General features: G+C 43.3%; 1 protein-coding gene across 5 annotated transcripts in view; it reads left to right on the top strand.

Annotated features, from left to right (window-relative positions):
- Positions 1–495: 495 nt before the first annotated feature.
- LOC109864578 (plexin-C1-like) overlaps positions 496–18071 on the top strand; it is a 26321-nt gene continuing 8745 nt past the window's right edge. For 2 of the 5 annotated variants that reach the window (XR_004204209.1, XM_031797614.1), the window contains exons 1-22: positions 496–1641; positions 1776–1916; positions 2458–2592; positions 2682–2791; positions 3174–3454; positions 3548–3650; positions 3894–3981; positions 4736–4774; positions 6524–6657; positions 7297–7473; positions 7970–8072; positions 8232–8411; positions 9846–10016; positions 10135–10237; positions 10899–11000; positions 11209–11312; positions 11449–11490; positions 11615–11739; positions 15994–16192; positions 16512–16658; positions 17573–17741; positions 17921–18021. Coding sequence is in view for 4 of the 5 variants with exons in the window: in XM_031797614.1 (XP_031653474.1) it covers positions 664–1641; positions 1776–1916; positions 2458–2592; positions 2682–2791; positions 3174–3454; positions 3548–3650; positions 3894–3981; positions 4736–4774; positions 6524–6657; positions 7297–7473; positions 7970–8072; positions 8232–8411; positions 9846–10016; positions 10135–10237; positions 10899–11000; positions 11209–11312; positions 11449–11490; positions 11615–11739; positions 15994–16192; positions 16512–16658; positions 17573–17741; positions 17921–18021 (3732 nt within the window). In the remaining variant the exon portion in view is untranslated. Of the gene's footprint in view, positions 1642–1775; positions 1917–2457; positions 2593–2681; positions 2792–3168; positions 3455–3547; positions 3651–3893; positions 3982–4735; positions 4775–6523; positions 6658–7296; positions 7474–7969; positions 8073–8231; positions 8412–9845; positions 10017–10134; positions 10238–10898; positions 11001–11208; positions 11313–11448; positions 11491–11614; positions 11740–15993; positions 16193–16511; positions 16659–17572; positions 17742–17920; positions 18022–18071 lie in introns of all 5 variants that reach the window. The other 3 variants (XM_031797613.1, XM_031797612.1, XM_031797611.1) reach the window with 3 other exon arrangements.

The following is an 18071-nucleotide window of genomic DNA, read 5'->3' as shown; positions in this document are numbered from 1 at the left end:
CAGTATTTTCTTTAGGAATGTAGTTGAGTAAAAGTTGTAAAATATATATAAAGTACAGATACCCCAAAAAACGACTTCAGATGTATTTTCACTTCAGTACTTTACAGCACTGCATGCCAGTCTTTGGGGTAGTATTTGGTCTAGTAATGTAACACTTTCACCACCAGAATGCAGTGTAGGACCGAACAAAAAGTGCCCCCTTGGGATAGCCCATGATGACATCAAAAGTAATGTATGAGGCATTCACTTGGTTACGTATTTTATTAATGAATCAAAGTGTTTAAATCTCAATAATCATCTGATGGTGATGTTAGCACTGGCATTTGAATAGGCTATATAGGCATTACCACCAATGCGCGTTTGGAGACGTTTTGGAAACACTCTAACAACGATGTTACTGATACAACCTCTGCTGAGATTGAAATGTATGGAACTAGCGTTCATTTCGACATCACAGTAGAGACTTAAACACGGAAGTCTGAGTTTCAGAACATAACCGCCGGAACTATATTTAATGACCTAAAGTTAACACATAGTTGCAGCATATATCCACTGTGCGCTTTTACGCAATCCTCCTGTTGGCCTTCGGCACAGTATGACAGTGGCATCAGAGGCGCAGAATGGAGTTTACCATGCACTCTCCTCTCAGGCTTGACTGACTACATGACTTACGAGATGAGGGCTGTTTTCTGGGGAGTTCTCCTCGCCTGCGTGGACTGGAGTCGGGGCCAGGAGATTCACACATTCGATGGCGACGTCCGCGACTTTGCCATTGGTGACAGCTCGGTATACGTCGTTACGGATGACCGACTCTTCCAGCTGAACCATGATTTTACCAAAGTTATAAAGAGGGATAATCCGAACGTAGTTTATCCTAACCAAGAAGTACCTCCTTCCGACGAAACGTATCCATTTAAGGTAAACATTTTACTGCCATTCATCAAAAACAAGACCTTGATCACATGTGGAACCACAAAATGCGGCTACTGTGAAATACTGGATCTCAACGAAATCTCAAAATCTGTGTATACGGAGGATATTGAAGTGGGTTCATTGGACCCTGGAGATTCAACCATTGGCTTTATTGTTGATGTCGGGACGAACTCCTACATTATGGCTGGAAGGTTGTCGAGCCGTGTGCGTAAAGAGTGTTCCAATTCAGGTCAGTTGCTTGACCTACGGAATACACTAGATGGGCAGCTTGGGGGAATCTTTTCGAATTCAGATAAGAGCGCGACTCCGTATATTGACGCCAGACAAAAGGAGAAGTTTCAGTTTGTGGACGGCTTTCAGAGTAATTCACACATCTACGTGTTCTCGAACGTTCCCAAAGAGCGTCAAGTTCGACTTATTTGGTTCAAGAGCGAGAATAGTAAAACAAATACGTTGATGTCCCTCAAAGGTGCAACACTCAAATGTTGTGGAAACATGGAGCGCCGGGAGCTCCTGTCTTCCTCTGTGATTCAAGGTTCTGGTGGGCTCCATGGGCAGGTGCTCTGGGCAGGTGTGTTCACGGCTGGTAACACAAGCGACCCCATCAACACCGTGCTGGCCATCTATAACATCAGCTCTACAGGGCCTCAACTCAAAGACAAAGACAAATACAATGACCCAGACTTCTGCTATCAAGCCTGTGCAGAGGTTGGTGAGATGATGATGATTATTTGTGTGGTTTATAACCAACACCATAGCAAAGTCACTATCATTATCGTTAGCCTAATTTCTTAGCAAATGTGTTGAGATTGTCTGTAACACTGATATGTATGCTGTTCCAGGCATTGCCAAAGGGTACCACCCAGGACCTGCACCCAGAGGCAGTGGTGTTTAGATACAGCTCCATGACATCAGTGTTGGCAGTGAGACACAACTCCTGGCTGGTGTTCTTCATTGGGACAGGAGACGGACAACTCATCAAGGTCTGTGGAACACAGTTACGAGAACTCTTAACACACACACACACACACTGGCCTCATAACACCCCTCTCGTGTCATTATTTCTCCCTTGAACACACATCTACTCATACAACAGAATTACAGCGTTTTCTACCAAACGTGGCTCACATGAGAGAATTCGAGGACTAAATTAGCCTGGAGAAACCCCACAATACTCTACTAGAGACAATAGTCTCCTTCATGCAGTGTTGTCCCTGGAAAGCTTTAATAATCCAGACAAATCCTCTGCATGTTTCTAACAGAAATATGACAGCCATGCAGTACACTAACAAACCAGACAGGGGTTTGGTCACCACTACACATCAATGATTGTTATCCTATCATGTATCATCATCATCAAATCCATACTCTTGTTGACAGAGAGAAATGTGTACAGTCAACTAACATTTACAACTGCAGTATTGGTGATTTCCTAGGGCCATGTTATGTATTGTTGTTTGTTAGTGGGATATGTCACCTCAACAGAGAGATATTATTGAAGTGTCTCTCTCTGTCCCATGTCAGCTTGCTGTAGACAAGGCCTATAAATCTGCCTGTGCTAGAGTGCTCTACAAGTCAGATGACGACCGCCGTGTGTTTCCCAAGATGCACCTGGATCCAGTGGACCACAAACATGTGTACATGGCACTGAGGAACCAGGTAAGTTCTACTGTGCACAGATATACATACTATACAGTACAACCATTCTGAAATAGGACCCAGGACATAATATTGTGTGTTTGTTGTAGATGATGCGTGTGCCTGTGGCTCAGTGCAGTGAACACAAGAGTCTGAAGGACTGTTGGTCTGCTCAGGACCCCTTCTGTGGCTGGTGTGAGTCTGAGAACAACAAGTCAAGGTCAGTCACAAGAACCACAACTACACACTTCTATAACTTACACTATAGACGAGATTTCTTTATTATATCACATTTTATTTTCTAAAATGCAATTTTTCATTCTTGTCATGAAGATTAACCGTGGCAGTCATTTCAATGTAATTAAATTAGACAGTTGTCTTTGTTATTGACATATCTCGGCCCATGGTTTTTCATACCATATGATCTTGAATACATACCTTTTCAGAGCGGTAGAACAAATGTTATTTCCTGTATCACTCACAGCTTCTTAGAATAAACTTGCCTCTATAGATGAAACTTCCTGTAAATATACTTCTTTTTCCTGTTTATCTGTGTCACCCTAAACCTGCTCATCCTCACCCCTTTATGTGATGTGTTCTAGATGTTCGTTTCAGGATGACTGCCTTCAGCCTTCAGCCTGGATCTCCATCTCTGAGGACTCCCAACAACAGAACATGGTCTCTTACCAGGTGGAGAAGAGCAGCAGTGGAGAGAAGATCACACTCACTGTCAAGGTCCACCTGAATGTGCATGGGACAGGAAGTCTCACCTCCGCCTGTATCTTCCTCACAAGAAATGATAATCTGTGTGACAGGACAAACCCCGCTCCAGCCTTGCCTCGATGCTCCTGCCTGTTCTCCAGCGACCAGCTTCCTGCTGAAGGTGACCTTTCACCTTCTAACTCTCCTGTAGATTTCTCAATGACAAAATGGAGCATCTTGCTTAGAGATTGTTTCCCTGTGTTTTTCCACATAGGTCTGAATGTCACCGTGGAGATACAAGTGGGGAAGCAGAACCTTACTGAGAATCTGATGCTCACGAACTGTTCAAACATCTCTGGACCACCTACCTCTGCCCTGTCAGTCAGAAATCCCAGATCTGTTATGCTACGCCGCAGCACCTTGATATGGCTATGTGTCAACCTACTTGTTTAGACCTACTTCAATATTTACTATAATGACATCTTTTAAATTATGTTGGGCACTTGCCTTTCTGTATGTTATAGATTTGTTAGTCCACATTTTGCATGAGTAGCAGATGGTACACATGTTTATGATTAAACTCAGTGTAGTATTCTTATTCCTGTCTCTGTGTCTCTCAGGTGTTCTCAGTGCATGACAGCTGGATGTAGCTGGAGTAATGATGTCTGCTCCTGGACAACCAGGTCTGCCAACTCAGACCCCATACAGGTATCTCTCTCTCTCTCTCTCTCACTCACTCACTCACTCACTCACTCACTCACTCACTCACTCACTCACTCACTCACTCACTCACTCACTCACTCACTCACTCACTCACTCACTCACTCACTCACTCACTCACTCACTCACTCACTCACTCACTCACTCACTCACTCACTCACTCACTCACTCACTCACTCACTCACTCACTCACTCACTCACTCACTCACTCACTCACTCACTCACTCACTCACTCACTCACTCACTCACTCACTCACTCACTCACTCACTCACTCACTCACTCACTCACTCACTCACTCACTCACTCACTCACTCACTCACTCACTCACTCACTCACTCACTCACTCACTCACTCACTCACTCACTCACTCACTCACTCACTCACTCACTCACTCACTCACTCACTCACTCACTCACTCACTCACTCACTCACTCACTCACTCACTCACTCACTCACTCACCACACACACACACACACCACACACACACACACACACACACACACACACACACACACACACACACACACACACACACACACACACACACACACACACACACACACACACACACACACACACACACACACACACACACACACACACACACACACACACACACACACACACACACACACACACACACACACCTCTTCTTCTTTGGGGTGGTTCATCTCACAACTTCTTCACCCATGTGTGTTCCTGTATCTTGTTCATCAACCCTCTCTCACTTCCTTCCCCAGGACGTGTGCAGACCCAGCCAGTCAGGAATGAACTACTCTGTAAGTCCATCCTACCGATCACTTCATCAGCATCTCTCAGTGGATCTTCTGTCCCTTATAGAGAAGTTTGATCACAGAACAGGGAACTAAGGTTGTATCTGTGTGTGTGCGTGTGTATACGCATCTGTGTCTGCATGTGAAACAGAGTGGACTTGAAGTGGTCTGGGATTTTCACGGTGACTTTGCACGCACAGTCATTTCAGTACCTATCAAATAGCTATGGACATGTGTTTTGTGAAATGTGACAAGGACAAAGCTTTCTTGTATATGTTCACCACTACCAAAAAAAAAACAGCTACTTACTGTAGGTACATACAGTAACTTATTTCAACAAGTAAACAATGTTGACGTCTGAAATCGAATAACATTGAAAGATACAGTATAGTGTCTGCGTTTGAGATGTTTGAATGAGCTCACTTTGTTATCATGCTCCTCCCAGTCTGAATGAAATGTGAAGAATTTAATCAGATGTGATGAATATAGCTGTGTGTGTTTGGTGTTAGTTAAAGTGTCAATGTTCCTTTGGCCTTATCAAACCACTCGCTCTCGCTCTCTCTCTTGCTCTCTCTTGTTCTCTCTCTCGAAAGCTAAGATTGAGGACAAAATGAAGACACTCAAATGGATGTCTACCAATGCCAAGATACTATATTCAGCTGTACAGAGCAATATTCATTGATCTGGGCATCCTACATTTAGATCACTCATAGAATAGAGATTTTATCTCAACCAGAATGGTATGGATCAAAAAGGGTATAAATAGTAAGAAGATGTTTGTGAATAGATCCTTTGTCTCAGAGTCAAGTAGTCATACCTCTTACAGTGGGGATCATGGATCACATGACTGTGCCCCAGGGCAGTAGTAGATTTCAAACCATCCATCATAATTACATACAGTGAGCTCCAAGTATTGGAACAGTTACACACTTTTTGTTGTTTTGGCTCTGCACTTTGGAGTGGGTCAGCACTCCAAAGTGATACAAGTGATACAATGATTATGAAGTTAAAGTGCAGACTGTCATCTTTAATTTGAGGGTGTTTTCATCCATATCGGGTGAACCAACTAGAAATTACAGCACTTTTTGTACATATGTAACTGTGAAATAACTAGCTAGTTAGCGGGGTGCGCGCTAATAGCGTTTCAATCGTGGGTGTCAGTTGTTAATGTGTGCAGAAGGTCCCTGGTTCAAGCCCAGGTAGGGGCGAGGAGAGGGAAGGAAACTAAACTGTTACACATGGTCCCCACCAAAAAGTATTGGGACAAATATACTTATGTGTATTAAAGTAGTCAAAAGTTTAGTATTTGGTCCCTTATTCCCAGCACACAATGATTACATCAAGCTTGGATGCATTTGCTGTTTGTTTTGGTTATGTTTCAGATAAAACATTTGCCCAATAGAAATGAATGGTAAATAATGTATTGCGTAATCACTTTTATTTTAAATAATAGAATGTTTCTAAATGCTTCTACATTCATGTGGATGCTACTATGATTACTGGTAGTCCTGAATGAATCGTGAATAATGATGAGTCAGAAAGTTACAGATGCACAAATATCATACACCCAAGACATGCTAACCTTCCATCATCATAATAAAAGGGGAGGTTAGCATTTTTGGGGGGGTAGGATATTTATGCCTCTAACTTTGTCACTCATCATTATTTACTAAAGAGAAAGCCTACAGCCATAAACACATATTTCGTTTCACTTGTCTTTATCAGAAATATTGTCTGTCTGTGTGTGTTTGTCAGGAGCCAGTGATCGTCTCCATAGTGCCCAGTGTTCTGTCCTTCCATGGCAGAAACCACGCCCTGATGACTGGGAAGAACCTCCATCACGTGACCAGGGTTCGCATCCAAGGGCACATGGACTGCAGTCTCAAGGAGTGAGTCAAAGTGGACAATCGGATGAATATGATTTGTTTTACTAATTTAGGCAGACATCATTTTTTGAGATAAATAAAAATGTAAAAAGTGTCATCAATGCTTTTAAACAACGATTTAGATTTTTTTTTCACTGCTGCTCACTTCGTTCATGAAAAGCCCAAAGCTTTATCACTGCGTTTTGGTAAAGTGTGTCTGTCACGCTGGTATATCAGATTTTGGATACGGGTGCAGCAATTCACAAAAGGGGTTTTTAATACACCCAAAACAAACACGTATACAAAAACACTGGGCTGTACCCAAACAAAAGAGCGAGGGTAAACCTGGTTGAACGACACGGGACGACACCCGTAATACACAATATACTATATAGCATGCAGCATAACAGCTGCACCAACGCATAGGTACTCACACCACCAACGGACATGGGAACAATGGTCAACAGAGGGCACATATACTAATCAGGGGAAATAGGAACCAGGTGTGTGTAATCAGACAAGACAGTCCGGGGTTGATGATAATGAATCCCGTTCAGTGAAGCCTAGCAATCCGGTGACGTAGACCTCCGGAACTGGTGAACAGAATGAGCAGCAGTACAGAGGGGATCTGTAACCTGTGTAGTGTGTGTATCACCTGGTCAGGTCTCCTGTGTGGAACAACACTGGGTCCAGTCTGACGTTCCACATCCCCATTGGCGACAAAGGTTCTGTCATTGTGTGTGCCGTGCTGCCAGACGGTCGCTGTCTGGGCAAGGCCACTGTCACCTATGGGTCCTCACCATCCTGCACTGGGCTAATACCAAGCACTACCTGGGCTAGGTAAAAACACACACACACACATACACATAGGTACGCGTGTGCGCACGCACACACACGTAGGTACGCACCTATGATCCAGATTTTTATATACACACACACACAAGCTATACAGAGGTTAAGAAGCATGTCTGTAACTCTTTTCCATATATGGCTACTGGCCATTATGTTGTCTGATGGGGAAAGAAAGTGGGCCGCTTCTCAGAAGTTGCTTCATACAACAGTGTTATGTTTCAATCACCTCTTTCTCTCAGCTGCTCAGCACTGGCTTCCCTTTTTGCTTTTGGTAGCTCTCTAATTCTTCATGCTTGGCTAGCTAGTTTTTATGGACCATGTCATACTTTATTTATTCTGTGAAATGTTTTTTTGTGTGTTCCAACTTGTTTTTCTTCCTCTGGCTTATTCAAATAATGTGGTTTAGACATGACTACAATTCCCATCAGCACGTTAGGTGTGACCAACAACCCTCTGATTGGTTGATTTCGTATGTGTCCTGCAGTGGGAAGAGGAAGATCAAGGTCCAAGGGTGCCAGCTGGAGTTTGTGGAGGGGGTTGTTCATGACCATGCCCCTCAGACCATCCATACCAAATACAGCTCTGGGGTAGACATCTTAACACACTGACGTAACCAGTCAGTAACCTAATATGAACATGCACACTGCCACACCTCACCAAACTTTCACCTTCACACAACACAGAAATCAGTCATGGGGGGGGATCAATATCTGAGGTATTCTAATTCCTGTTGTTGGTGTTTTTAGACTCTGTGGTACCACACACCTCCCTTTGAACACATTAACCAGCCAGTCACCTCCACTGTGTCTCTGAGAGTAGCCAATCAGACACTGGCCTGCTCATCACAGCTCACCTACCATCCAGACCCAGAATTCACCAGCTATACTGCAATCAAGACAGGAAACGACCTGCGTGTCACCATTGAGGTATACACACATGTGCACGCATTCATGCACCCATACACACACATATGTACTTAAAAGCTCTCTCTCAATTAAATTCAATTCCAGGGGCTTTATTGGCATGGGAAACATATTTTAACATTGTCAAAGCAAGTGAGGTAGATAATATACAAAAGTGAAATAAACAATAAAAATGAACAGTAAACATTACACATACAGAAGCTTCAAAACAATAAAGACATTACAGATGTCATATTACATATATATATATAGTGTTGCAACGATGTACACATGGTTAAGGGTGCACAAGGGAAAATAAATAAGCATAAATATGGGTTGTATTTACAATGGTGTTTGTTCTTCACTGGTTGCCCTTTTCTTGTGGCAACAGGTCACAAATCTTGCTGCTGTGATGGCACACTGTGGAATTTCACCCAGTGGATATGGGAGTTGATCAAAATTGGATTTGTTTTCGAATTCTTTGTGGATCTGTCACGTTCTGACCTTAATTTCCTTTGTTTTGTCATTATTTAGTATGGTCAGGGCGTGAGTTGCGGTGGGCAGTCTATGTTTGTTTTTCTATGATTTGGGTATTTCTATGTTTCGGCCTAGTATGGTTCTCAATCAGAGGCAGGTGTCATTAGTTGTCTCTGATTGAGAATCATACTTAGGTAGCCTGGGTTTCACTGTGTGTTTGTGGGTGATTGTTCCTGTCTCTGTGTTTGCACCAGATAGGGCTGTTTAGGTTTTCACGGTTCTTGTTTTGTAGATTGTTCATGTGTAGTTGCTTTATTAAAGTACCATGAATAGAAACCACACTGCATTTGGTCCGCCTCTCCTTCATCACAAGAAAACCGTTACAGGATCTGTGTAATCTGAGGGAAATATGTCTCTCTAATATGGTCATACATTGGGCAGGAGGTTAGGAAGTGCAGCTCAGTTTCCACCTAATTTTGTGGGCAGTGTGCACATAGCCTGTCTTCTCTTGAAAGCCATGTCTGCCTACGGTGGCCTTTCTCAATAGCAAGGCTATGCTCACTGAGTCTGTACATAGTCAAAGCTTTCCTTAAGTTTGGCTCAGTCACAGTGGTCAGGTATTCTGCCACTGTGTACTCTCTGTTTAGGGCCAAATAGCATTCTAGTTTGCTCTGTTTCTTGTTAATTACTTGACACATTGGAAAGATTTATTTTTGTTTTCTCATTGATTGGGTCTAATTGTGCTGCTGTCCTGGGGCTCTGTGGGGTGTGTTTGTGAACAGAGCCCCAGGACCAGCTTGCTTAGGGCACTCTTCTCCAGGTTAATCTCTCTGTAGGTGATGGCTTTGTTATGGAAGGTTTGGGAATCGCTTCCGTGGTTGTAGAATTGAATGGCTCTTTTCTGGATTTTGATAATTAGTGGAAATCAGCCTAATTCTCTCTCTCTCTCATATACACATTCCATTCTTTTTTTTATTTCAGAAAAGTGCTGACAAGCTGAACATCGCCACAGAAGAGATCTTAGTGTTTGGTGTTCAGGAGGAGAACCAGGATGTAGAGTGTGTCATGGAAACCATCGAGAAGAGCAACGGGACTGACTCTGTCATCTGTGATATAAAGAACACTCCCAACTTTAACATCAAGTCAGTGAGGGTAAACCTCTTATTCAGATAAATCCAAAAAGGTTGTTAGTTGCTCTTGGAAACTCCGAATCAGAACTGTCCTTGGAAATAGTATTTTACAGTTGATGTGCATTATGTTTGTTTTTCAGATAAGAGTTGGCAACTTCACGAAAAACCTTTTACCAAAACAAGCTGCACCTTCACTGCTACTCATCCTTGTGCTTATACCCATCATCATTGTGGTCATTGTGGGTAAGTATTCACCTTCATCAACTTTGTTTTGACTTAGTGTCTCATGACAGACTGTAAATGTCCAATCAAGTAGCTGGCACGCAATATTTGGTTCTGGGTTCTGAAACTGTGCCCAGATATCTAAGTGACTACTTTCCTCGTGTTAGGGATGCACACAATCACAGCACCAGATCAGGTGTTGCTGATGTGTGCCTATACAGGTTCAGGAGTAATGCTGGGAAAGGTACTTTCTTGTATACTGGAGCCTCAGAACGGAATGAGTTGCCTCTTCCCATAAAAACAATGTCCTCTCTAGGCAGCTTTAAACATAAAGTAAAAATATGTTTGTCTTCTGTGCCCATAAGAATCACCCCTATGATGCAACTGGAATGATGAGATGTTCTTCTCTGTTTGTTAAATGTTATTTCACTGCCATACTGTGTTCGATGTTGTCTAGCCATCTTGTCTCAAGAGGACCACAATGGAAATAAGTCCCAGACTTTGTGTGTTATCCTCAATTTTTTTCATGTGCATGTATTTAAAAAAATATATATATATTTTTTTTTGAATGGTCGAATGAATAAACTAAATAACAACAAAGACCTGTTTTGGTTGAATAGGGCCCATAGGTTTTGTGTGTGTGTGTGTGAGGAAAATAAAGCTCTTGTCCTCTCCTGACCAGGTGCAGTGTGGTATTCCTACATTAAACAGAGGAAAATGGCAGCACAAATGGACAAGCAGCTGGAACTGCTGGAGTGTGACATCAGAAATGACATCAGACAAGGTCAGTCATCGTGGACACACCAACCTTGATTTATATTCTTAAATCACACACAGACACACACACACACTCATACTCACTGATGCACCAAATTGGCATCATAAAATGGATTTAACAGAGTAAAGGCCCATGACTACCACCCACATGCAATTCACACATTGTTTTTGGTGCAAGTGTAACTAACGCCCTTACTTACCCTTCTGTTCTCTAGGATTTGTGGATATGCAGACGGAAAAGTGTGATTTAATTGAGAACGTTGGAGCCATCCCTTTCTTGGACTACAAGCACTTTGCTTCCAGGATCTTCTTCCCTGACGTATGTAGGAGCAGAACACAGAACTGAGTCAATGCAGTATACCTAATACAGTCTGCTTTAAGATAAGAAATGTTGTATTAAATGGACAGACAGGTTGTGTTTTTATGTTCATAGTTTGTCCTATTGTTTCTATTAGGGTGGACCTGTGATGACCTCCTGTATCAAAGACATTGGCCAGGTGAGATTTGATTTGAACCGTATGTGAAATCTGCTCATCTGATTGCCATACCATGACTTTATCAATGACTGGAAGGGAAATGTAATAGATTTCCATAAGTAGCTAACATCTGTCCTGTGGTCAGGACGCGGTGAAGGGGCAGCCAGACGAGAGCTGCCAGGCCCTGTCCAGACTGATCCGGGATCAGGTGTTCCTCACCTCCTTTGTCCACGCTCTGGAGGAGCAGAAGAATTTCAACGTCAAGGAGAAGTGAGTCAGTGAGGACAGGACAGGACACAATTTAGGCCAAGTGTCACTTAGCTGGTTTGGGTATAGGATATTATTATTTTTTATTTTTTTTTTACCTTTATTTAACCAGGTAGGCAAGTTGAGAACAAGTTCTCATTTACAATTGCGACCTGGCCAAGATAAAGCAAAGCAGTTCGACAGATAAAACGACACAGAGTTACACATGGAGTAAAAACAAACATACAGTCAATAATGCAGTATAAACAAGTCTATATACAATGTGAGCAAATGAGGTGAGAAGGGAGGTAAAGGCAAAAAAGGCCATGATGGCAAAGTAAATACAATATAGCAAGTAAAATACTGGAATGGTAGTTTTGCAATGGAAGAATGTGCAAAGTAGAAATAAAAAAATAATGGGGTGCAAAGGAGCAAAATAAATAAATAAATAAAAATTAAATACAGTTGGGAAAGAGGTAGTTGTTTGGGCTAAATTATAGGTGGGCTATGTACAGGTGCAGTAATCTGTGATCTGCTCTGACAGTTGGTGCTTAAAGGTAGTGAGGGAGATAAGTGTTTCCAGTTTCAGAGATTTTTGTAGTTCGTTCCAGTCATTGGCAGCAGAGAACTGGAAGGAGAGGCGGCCAAAGAAAGAATTGGTTTTGGGGGTGACTAGAGAGATATACCTGCTGGAGCGTGTGCTACAGGTGGGAGATGCTATGGTGACCAGCGAGCTGAGATAAGGGGGGACTTTACCTAGCAGGGTCTTGTAGATGACATGGAGCCAGTGGGTTTGGCGACGAGTATGAAGCGAGGGCCAGCCAACGAGAGCGTACAGGTCGCAATGGTGGGTAGTATATGGGGCTTTGGTGATAAAACGGATTGCACTGTGATAGACTGCATCCAATTTGCTGAGTAGGGTATTGGAGGCTATTTTGTAAATGACATCGCCAAAGTCGAGGATTGGTAGGATGGTCAGTTTTACAAGGGTATGTTTGGCAGCATGAGTGAAGGATGCTTTGTTGCGAAATAGGAAGCCAATTCTAGATTTAACTTTGGATTGGAGATGTTTGATATGGGTCTGGAAGGAGAGTTTACAGTCTAACCAGACACCTAAGTATTTGTAGTTGTCCACGTATTCTAAGTCAGAGCCGTCCAGAGTAGTGATGTTGGACAGGCGGGTAGGTGCAGGTAGCGATCGGTTGAAGAGCATGCATTTAGTTTTACTTGTATTTAAGAGCAATTGGAGGCCACGGAAGGAGAGTTGTATGGCATTGAAGCTTGCCTGGAGGGTTGTTAACACAGTGTCCAAAGAAGGGCCGGAAGTATACAGAATGGTGTCGTCTGCGTAGAGGTGGATCAGGGACTCACCAGCAGCAAGAGCGACCTCATTGATGTGTACAGAGAAGAGAGTCGGTCCAAGAATTGAACCCTGTGGCACCCCAATAGAGACTGCCAGAGGTCCGGACAGCAGACCCTCCGATTTGACACACTGAACTCTATCAGAGAAGTAGTTGGTGAACCAGGCGAGGCAATCATTTGAGAAACCAAGGCTGTCGAGTCTGCCGATGAGGATATGGTGATTGACAGAGTCGAAAGCCTTGGCCAGATCAATGAATACGGCTGCACAGTAATGTTTCTTATCGATGGCGGTTAAGATATCGTTTAGGACCTTGAGCGTGGCTGAGGTGCACCCATGACCAGCTCTGAAACCGGATTGCATAGCAGAGAAGGTATGGTGAGATTCGAAATGGTCGGTAATCTGTTTGTTGACTTGGCTTTCGAAGACCTTAGAAAGGCACGGTAGGATAGATATAGGTCTGTAGCAGTTTGGGTCAAGAGTGTCCCCCCCTTTGAAGAGGGGGATGACCGCAGCTGCTTTCCAATCTTTGGGAATCTCAGACGACACGAAAGAGGTTGAACAGGCTAGTAATAGGGGTGGCAACAATTTCGGCAGATAATTTTAGAAAGAAAGGGTCCAGATTGTCTAGCCCGGCTGATTTGTAGGGGTCCAGATTTTGCAGCTCTTTCAGAACATCAGCTGAATGGATTTGGGAGAAGGAGAAATGGGGAAGGCTTGGGCGAGTTGCTGTTGGGGGTGCAGTGCTGTTGTCCGGGGTAGGAGTAGCCAGGTGGAAAGCATGGCCAGCCGTAGAAAAATGCTTATTGAAATTCTCAATTATGGTGGATTTATCAGTGGTGACAGTGTTTCCTATCTTCAGTGCAGTGGGCAGCTGGGAGGAGGTGTTCTTATTCTCCATGGACTTTACAGTGTCCCAGAACTTTTTTGAGTTAGTGTTGCAGGAAGCAAATTTCTGCTTGAAAAAGCTAGCCTTGGCTTTTCTAACTGCCTGTGTATAATGATTTCTAGCTTCCCTGAACAGCTGCATATCACGGGGGCTGTTCGATGCTAATGCAGAACGCCATAGGATGTTTTTGTGTTGGTTAAGGGCAGTCAGGTCTGGGGAGAACCAAGGGCTATATCTGTTCCTGGTTCTAAATTTCTTAAATGGGGCATGTTTATTTAAGATGGTTAGGAAGGCATTTTTAAAAAAATATCCAGGCATCCTCTACTGACGGGATGAGATCAATATCCTTCCAGGATACCCCGGCCAGGTCGATTAGAAAGGCCTGCTCGCAGAAGTGTTTCAGGGAGCGTTTTACAATGATGAGTGGAGGTCGTTTGACCGCTGACCCATTACGGATGCAGGCAATGAGGCAGTGATCGCTGAGATCTTGGTTGAAGACAGCAGAGGTGTATTTAGAGGGGAAGTTGGTTAGGATGATATCTATGAGGGTGCCCGTGTTTAAGGCTTTGGGGAGGTACCTGGTAGGTTCATTGATTATTTGTGTGAGATTGAGGGCATCAAGTTTAGATTGTAGGATGGCTGGGGTGTTAAGCATGTTCCAGTTTAGGTCGCCTAGCAGCACGAGCTCTGAAGATAGATGGGGGGCAATCAGTTCACATATGGTGTCCAGAGCACAGCTGGGGGCAGAGGGTGGTCTATAGCAGGCGGCAACGGTGAGAGACTTGTTTTTAGAGAGGTGGATTTTTAAAAGTAGAAGTTCAAATTGTTTGGGTACAGACCTGGATAGTAGGACAGAACTCTGCAGGCTATCTTTGCAGTAGATTGCAACACCGCCCCCTTTGGCAGTTCTATCTTGTCTGAAAATGTTGTAGTTTGGAATTAAAATGTCTGAGTTTTTGGTGGTCTTCCTAAGCCAGGATTCAGACACAGCTAGAACATCCGGGTTGGCAGAGTGTGCTAAAGCAGTGAATAGAACAAACTTAGGGAGGAGGCTTCTAATGTTAACATGCATGAAACCAAGGCTATTACGGTTACAGAAGTCGTCAAAAGAGAGCGCCTGGGGAATAGGAGTGGAGCTAGGCACTGCAGGGCCTGGATTCACCTCTACATCGCCAGAGGAACATAGGAGGAGTAGAATAAGGGTACGGCTAAAAGCTATGAGAATTGGTCGTCTAGAACGTCTGGAACATAGAGTAAAAGGAGGTTTCTGGGGGCGATAAAATAGCATCAAGGTATAATGTACAGACAAATGTATGGTAGGATGTGAATACAGTGGAGGTAAACCTAGGTATTGAGTGATGAAGAGAGAGATATTGTCTCTAGAAACATCGTTGAAACCAGGAGATGTCATTGCATGTGTGGGTGGTGGAACTAATAGGTTGGATAAGGTATAGTGAGCAGGACTAGAGGCTCTACAGTGAAATAAGCCAATAAACACTAACCAGAACAGAAATGGACAAGACATATTGACATTAAGGAGAGGCATACTTAGTCGAGTGATCAAAAGGGTCCGGTGAGTGGAGAGGTTGGTTGGTGATTTAGACAGCTAGCCAGGGCATCGGTAGCAAGCTAGCATAGGATGGAGGTCTGTTGTTAGCCACCTCCTGCGCTCCGTCAGTAGATTAGTGGGGTTCCGTGTGGTAGAGGGGATCAATCCAAATCACACAACAACAAAAATAAAAACAATAGATATAGTTATAGAGGCCCAAGAAGAAAACATAATAATAATAATAATAATAATTTTTAAAAAAATAATTAAAAAAAATATATATATATATATATAAAAAAAAGAAAAATAACAATAAAAAATAAATAAAAAAATATACGATATACGACATAAGGTTATGGTACTGTTTATAGTACAGGGGAAATGATTTAGGTGTTGTTTAAGTCATTATGGATGAGCAGGTTGGTGTGTATAGCAGATAATAGAGATGTCATAAGTCTGATGTTTGTTGTGTCCTACAAGGTGTGCGGTGGCCTCCCTGCTGACCGTGTCCCTCCACGGTGACCTGCCCTACATGACCCAGGTGATGGAGGAACTACTCAGGGCTCTGATGGAGCAGCCCAGTAACTCCCAGCCCAAACTCATGCTGCGACGCACCGAGTCCATCGTAGAGAAGCTGCTCACCAACTGGATGTCCATCTGTCTCTACGGCTTCCTCAGGGTCAGTCCGTCTGTCTCTACGGCTTCCTCAGGGTCAGTCCGTGTGTCTCTACGGCTTCCTCAGGGTCATTTTCTTGCTTCTTCTATCAAAGCCTTATTCATTCATGTTGTATGTATTTCTAACCCTCCATGTCATTATGGTCAGCTCACAGTACATTTTTATTTTTCTCTCATACATTTCCACATGAGTTTAGTGTCTCTGTAAACGAGTGTCTGTTTTTGTAACTTTTCATATGAGTGCATGTTAATGAGTTATACCTAATTGTACAAGTGAATACCGGTTTGTGTGTGTTTTAACTGAGCTGTGTGTGTCCCAACAGGAGAGTGTGGGCCAGCCTCTTTTCCTGCTGGTTTGTGCTCTGACCCAGCAGATGTCTAAAGGCCCAGTGGACTCAGTCACAGAAAAGGCTCTCTATACACTTAATGAAGACTGGTTACTGTGGCAGGCTCAGGACTTCAGTCCAATGGTGTGTACACACACACACACACACACACACACACACACACACACACACACACACACACACACACACACACACACACACACATACACACACATGCACATCAGGCTGCCATACACACACATCACAGTGCCACACATACATACACATCACACTGCCACACACACCCTTCCTGGATCTAGGGCGTGGTGATCGAGGTAGTTGGCAGTTCCTCCTTCATGTTTTGTTTGTTACCAGAAAAGTTGTGGTTAGAGGAGCTAGTCTGTTAGAAAAGATATCTCAGTATGTTGGGGCAAAAGTAGATGGATCCTCAAAAGTACAAAGATCCTCAACAAAAACATGTCTTCATAGTTATCTGTTTGTATTCAGCCTATTCTCGAGGCCCATATGTGTAAATTTATCTTTTTACTTTATTCTTGGTCTGTGGTTTGTAGATGGGGACAGCCGCTCATGCAATGTTGACAGGAAAAGCCATAGATTTTCTCAGTTTCAGTCTCTCAGAAGCAAAAGATGAACCCTTTTAAATTAAGAAACGAGTCTAGAAGTAAAATGGACCAGAGCCTAAATGGACCCAGACTCTAGTCTTTATAAGCACAGGTTAAGCCATATGGTAATCCTGCTGAGACAGTTGCTCAGTGGTTTCTTATAACAGAGAAATTAGATGTAAGATTATCGCAGGAGACGACACCACACAAGATATCTTCAGTCTCTCTATTCTATCCCTGTAGTGTATAGGTTTTATTGTATGAAGTCCATCAAGTGATATACACAGACATGAGGCTTCATAAAGCTTTAGCTAACTGTGTGGTTTCCCTGACCCAAGTAGAAAGATAGTGGGAATGAAGGTTAGCTTCAGTGGTTAGTGACACTGATGAATAGATCTCCATGTTTAATTTTCTAACCCCCCCCCCCCCCCCCAGAGGCTGCAAGTGCTGTTTGCTGTGGGAACAGACGGAGAGGTCAGTGAGCCTCTGGAGGTCAATGCTCTGGACTGTGACACGGTGGAGCAGGTCAAGGAGAAGATCCTCCTGGCCTTCAAGACCAAGTTTGGCTTCCCCTACAACACCCCTCTCCGACAGATACACATCGGTCAGTTGTAGTACCTCATGTGTCCAAGACATTAGGAGAGAATTGAAGAGTGACTGAATTATGGCTCTAAAAGCAGGCGTACCTCAAATGAAACATCTTGATCAATCATACGTTCTTTCAAAGGGATGGCTTTCAAATGTTGATTATAATGACTTCTCGCTGTTTCTTGAACTCTGCAGAGTATGAGAAGGATGGAAGGTTTGTCCCACTGAAGGAGGTGGATGCCAGCTCAGCGGTTCTAGGAGAAGTGACCATGCTCAACACACTCAAACATTACAAGGTTAGAGAATATTACCAAGCTTCCTGATGCAGGAAAAAAAGCCTAATCTC

Source organism: Oncorhynchus kisutch, linkage group LG19, assembly GCF_002021735.2.
Source record: "Oncorhynchus kisutch isolate 150728-3 linkage group LG19, Okis_V2, whole genome shotgun sequence".
Classification (NCBI taxonomy): domain Eukaryota; kingdom Metazoa; phylum Chordata; class Actinopteri; order Salmoniformes; family Salmonidae; genus Oncorhynchus; species Oncorhynchus kisutch.
This window is presented reverse-complemented; position numbering and strand designations above follow the sequence as displayed.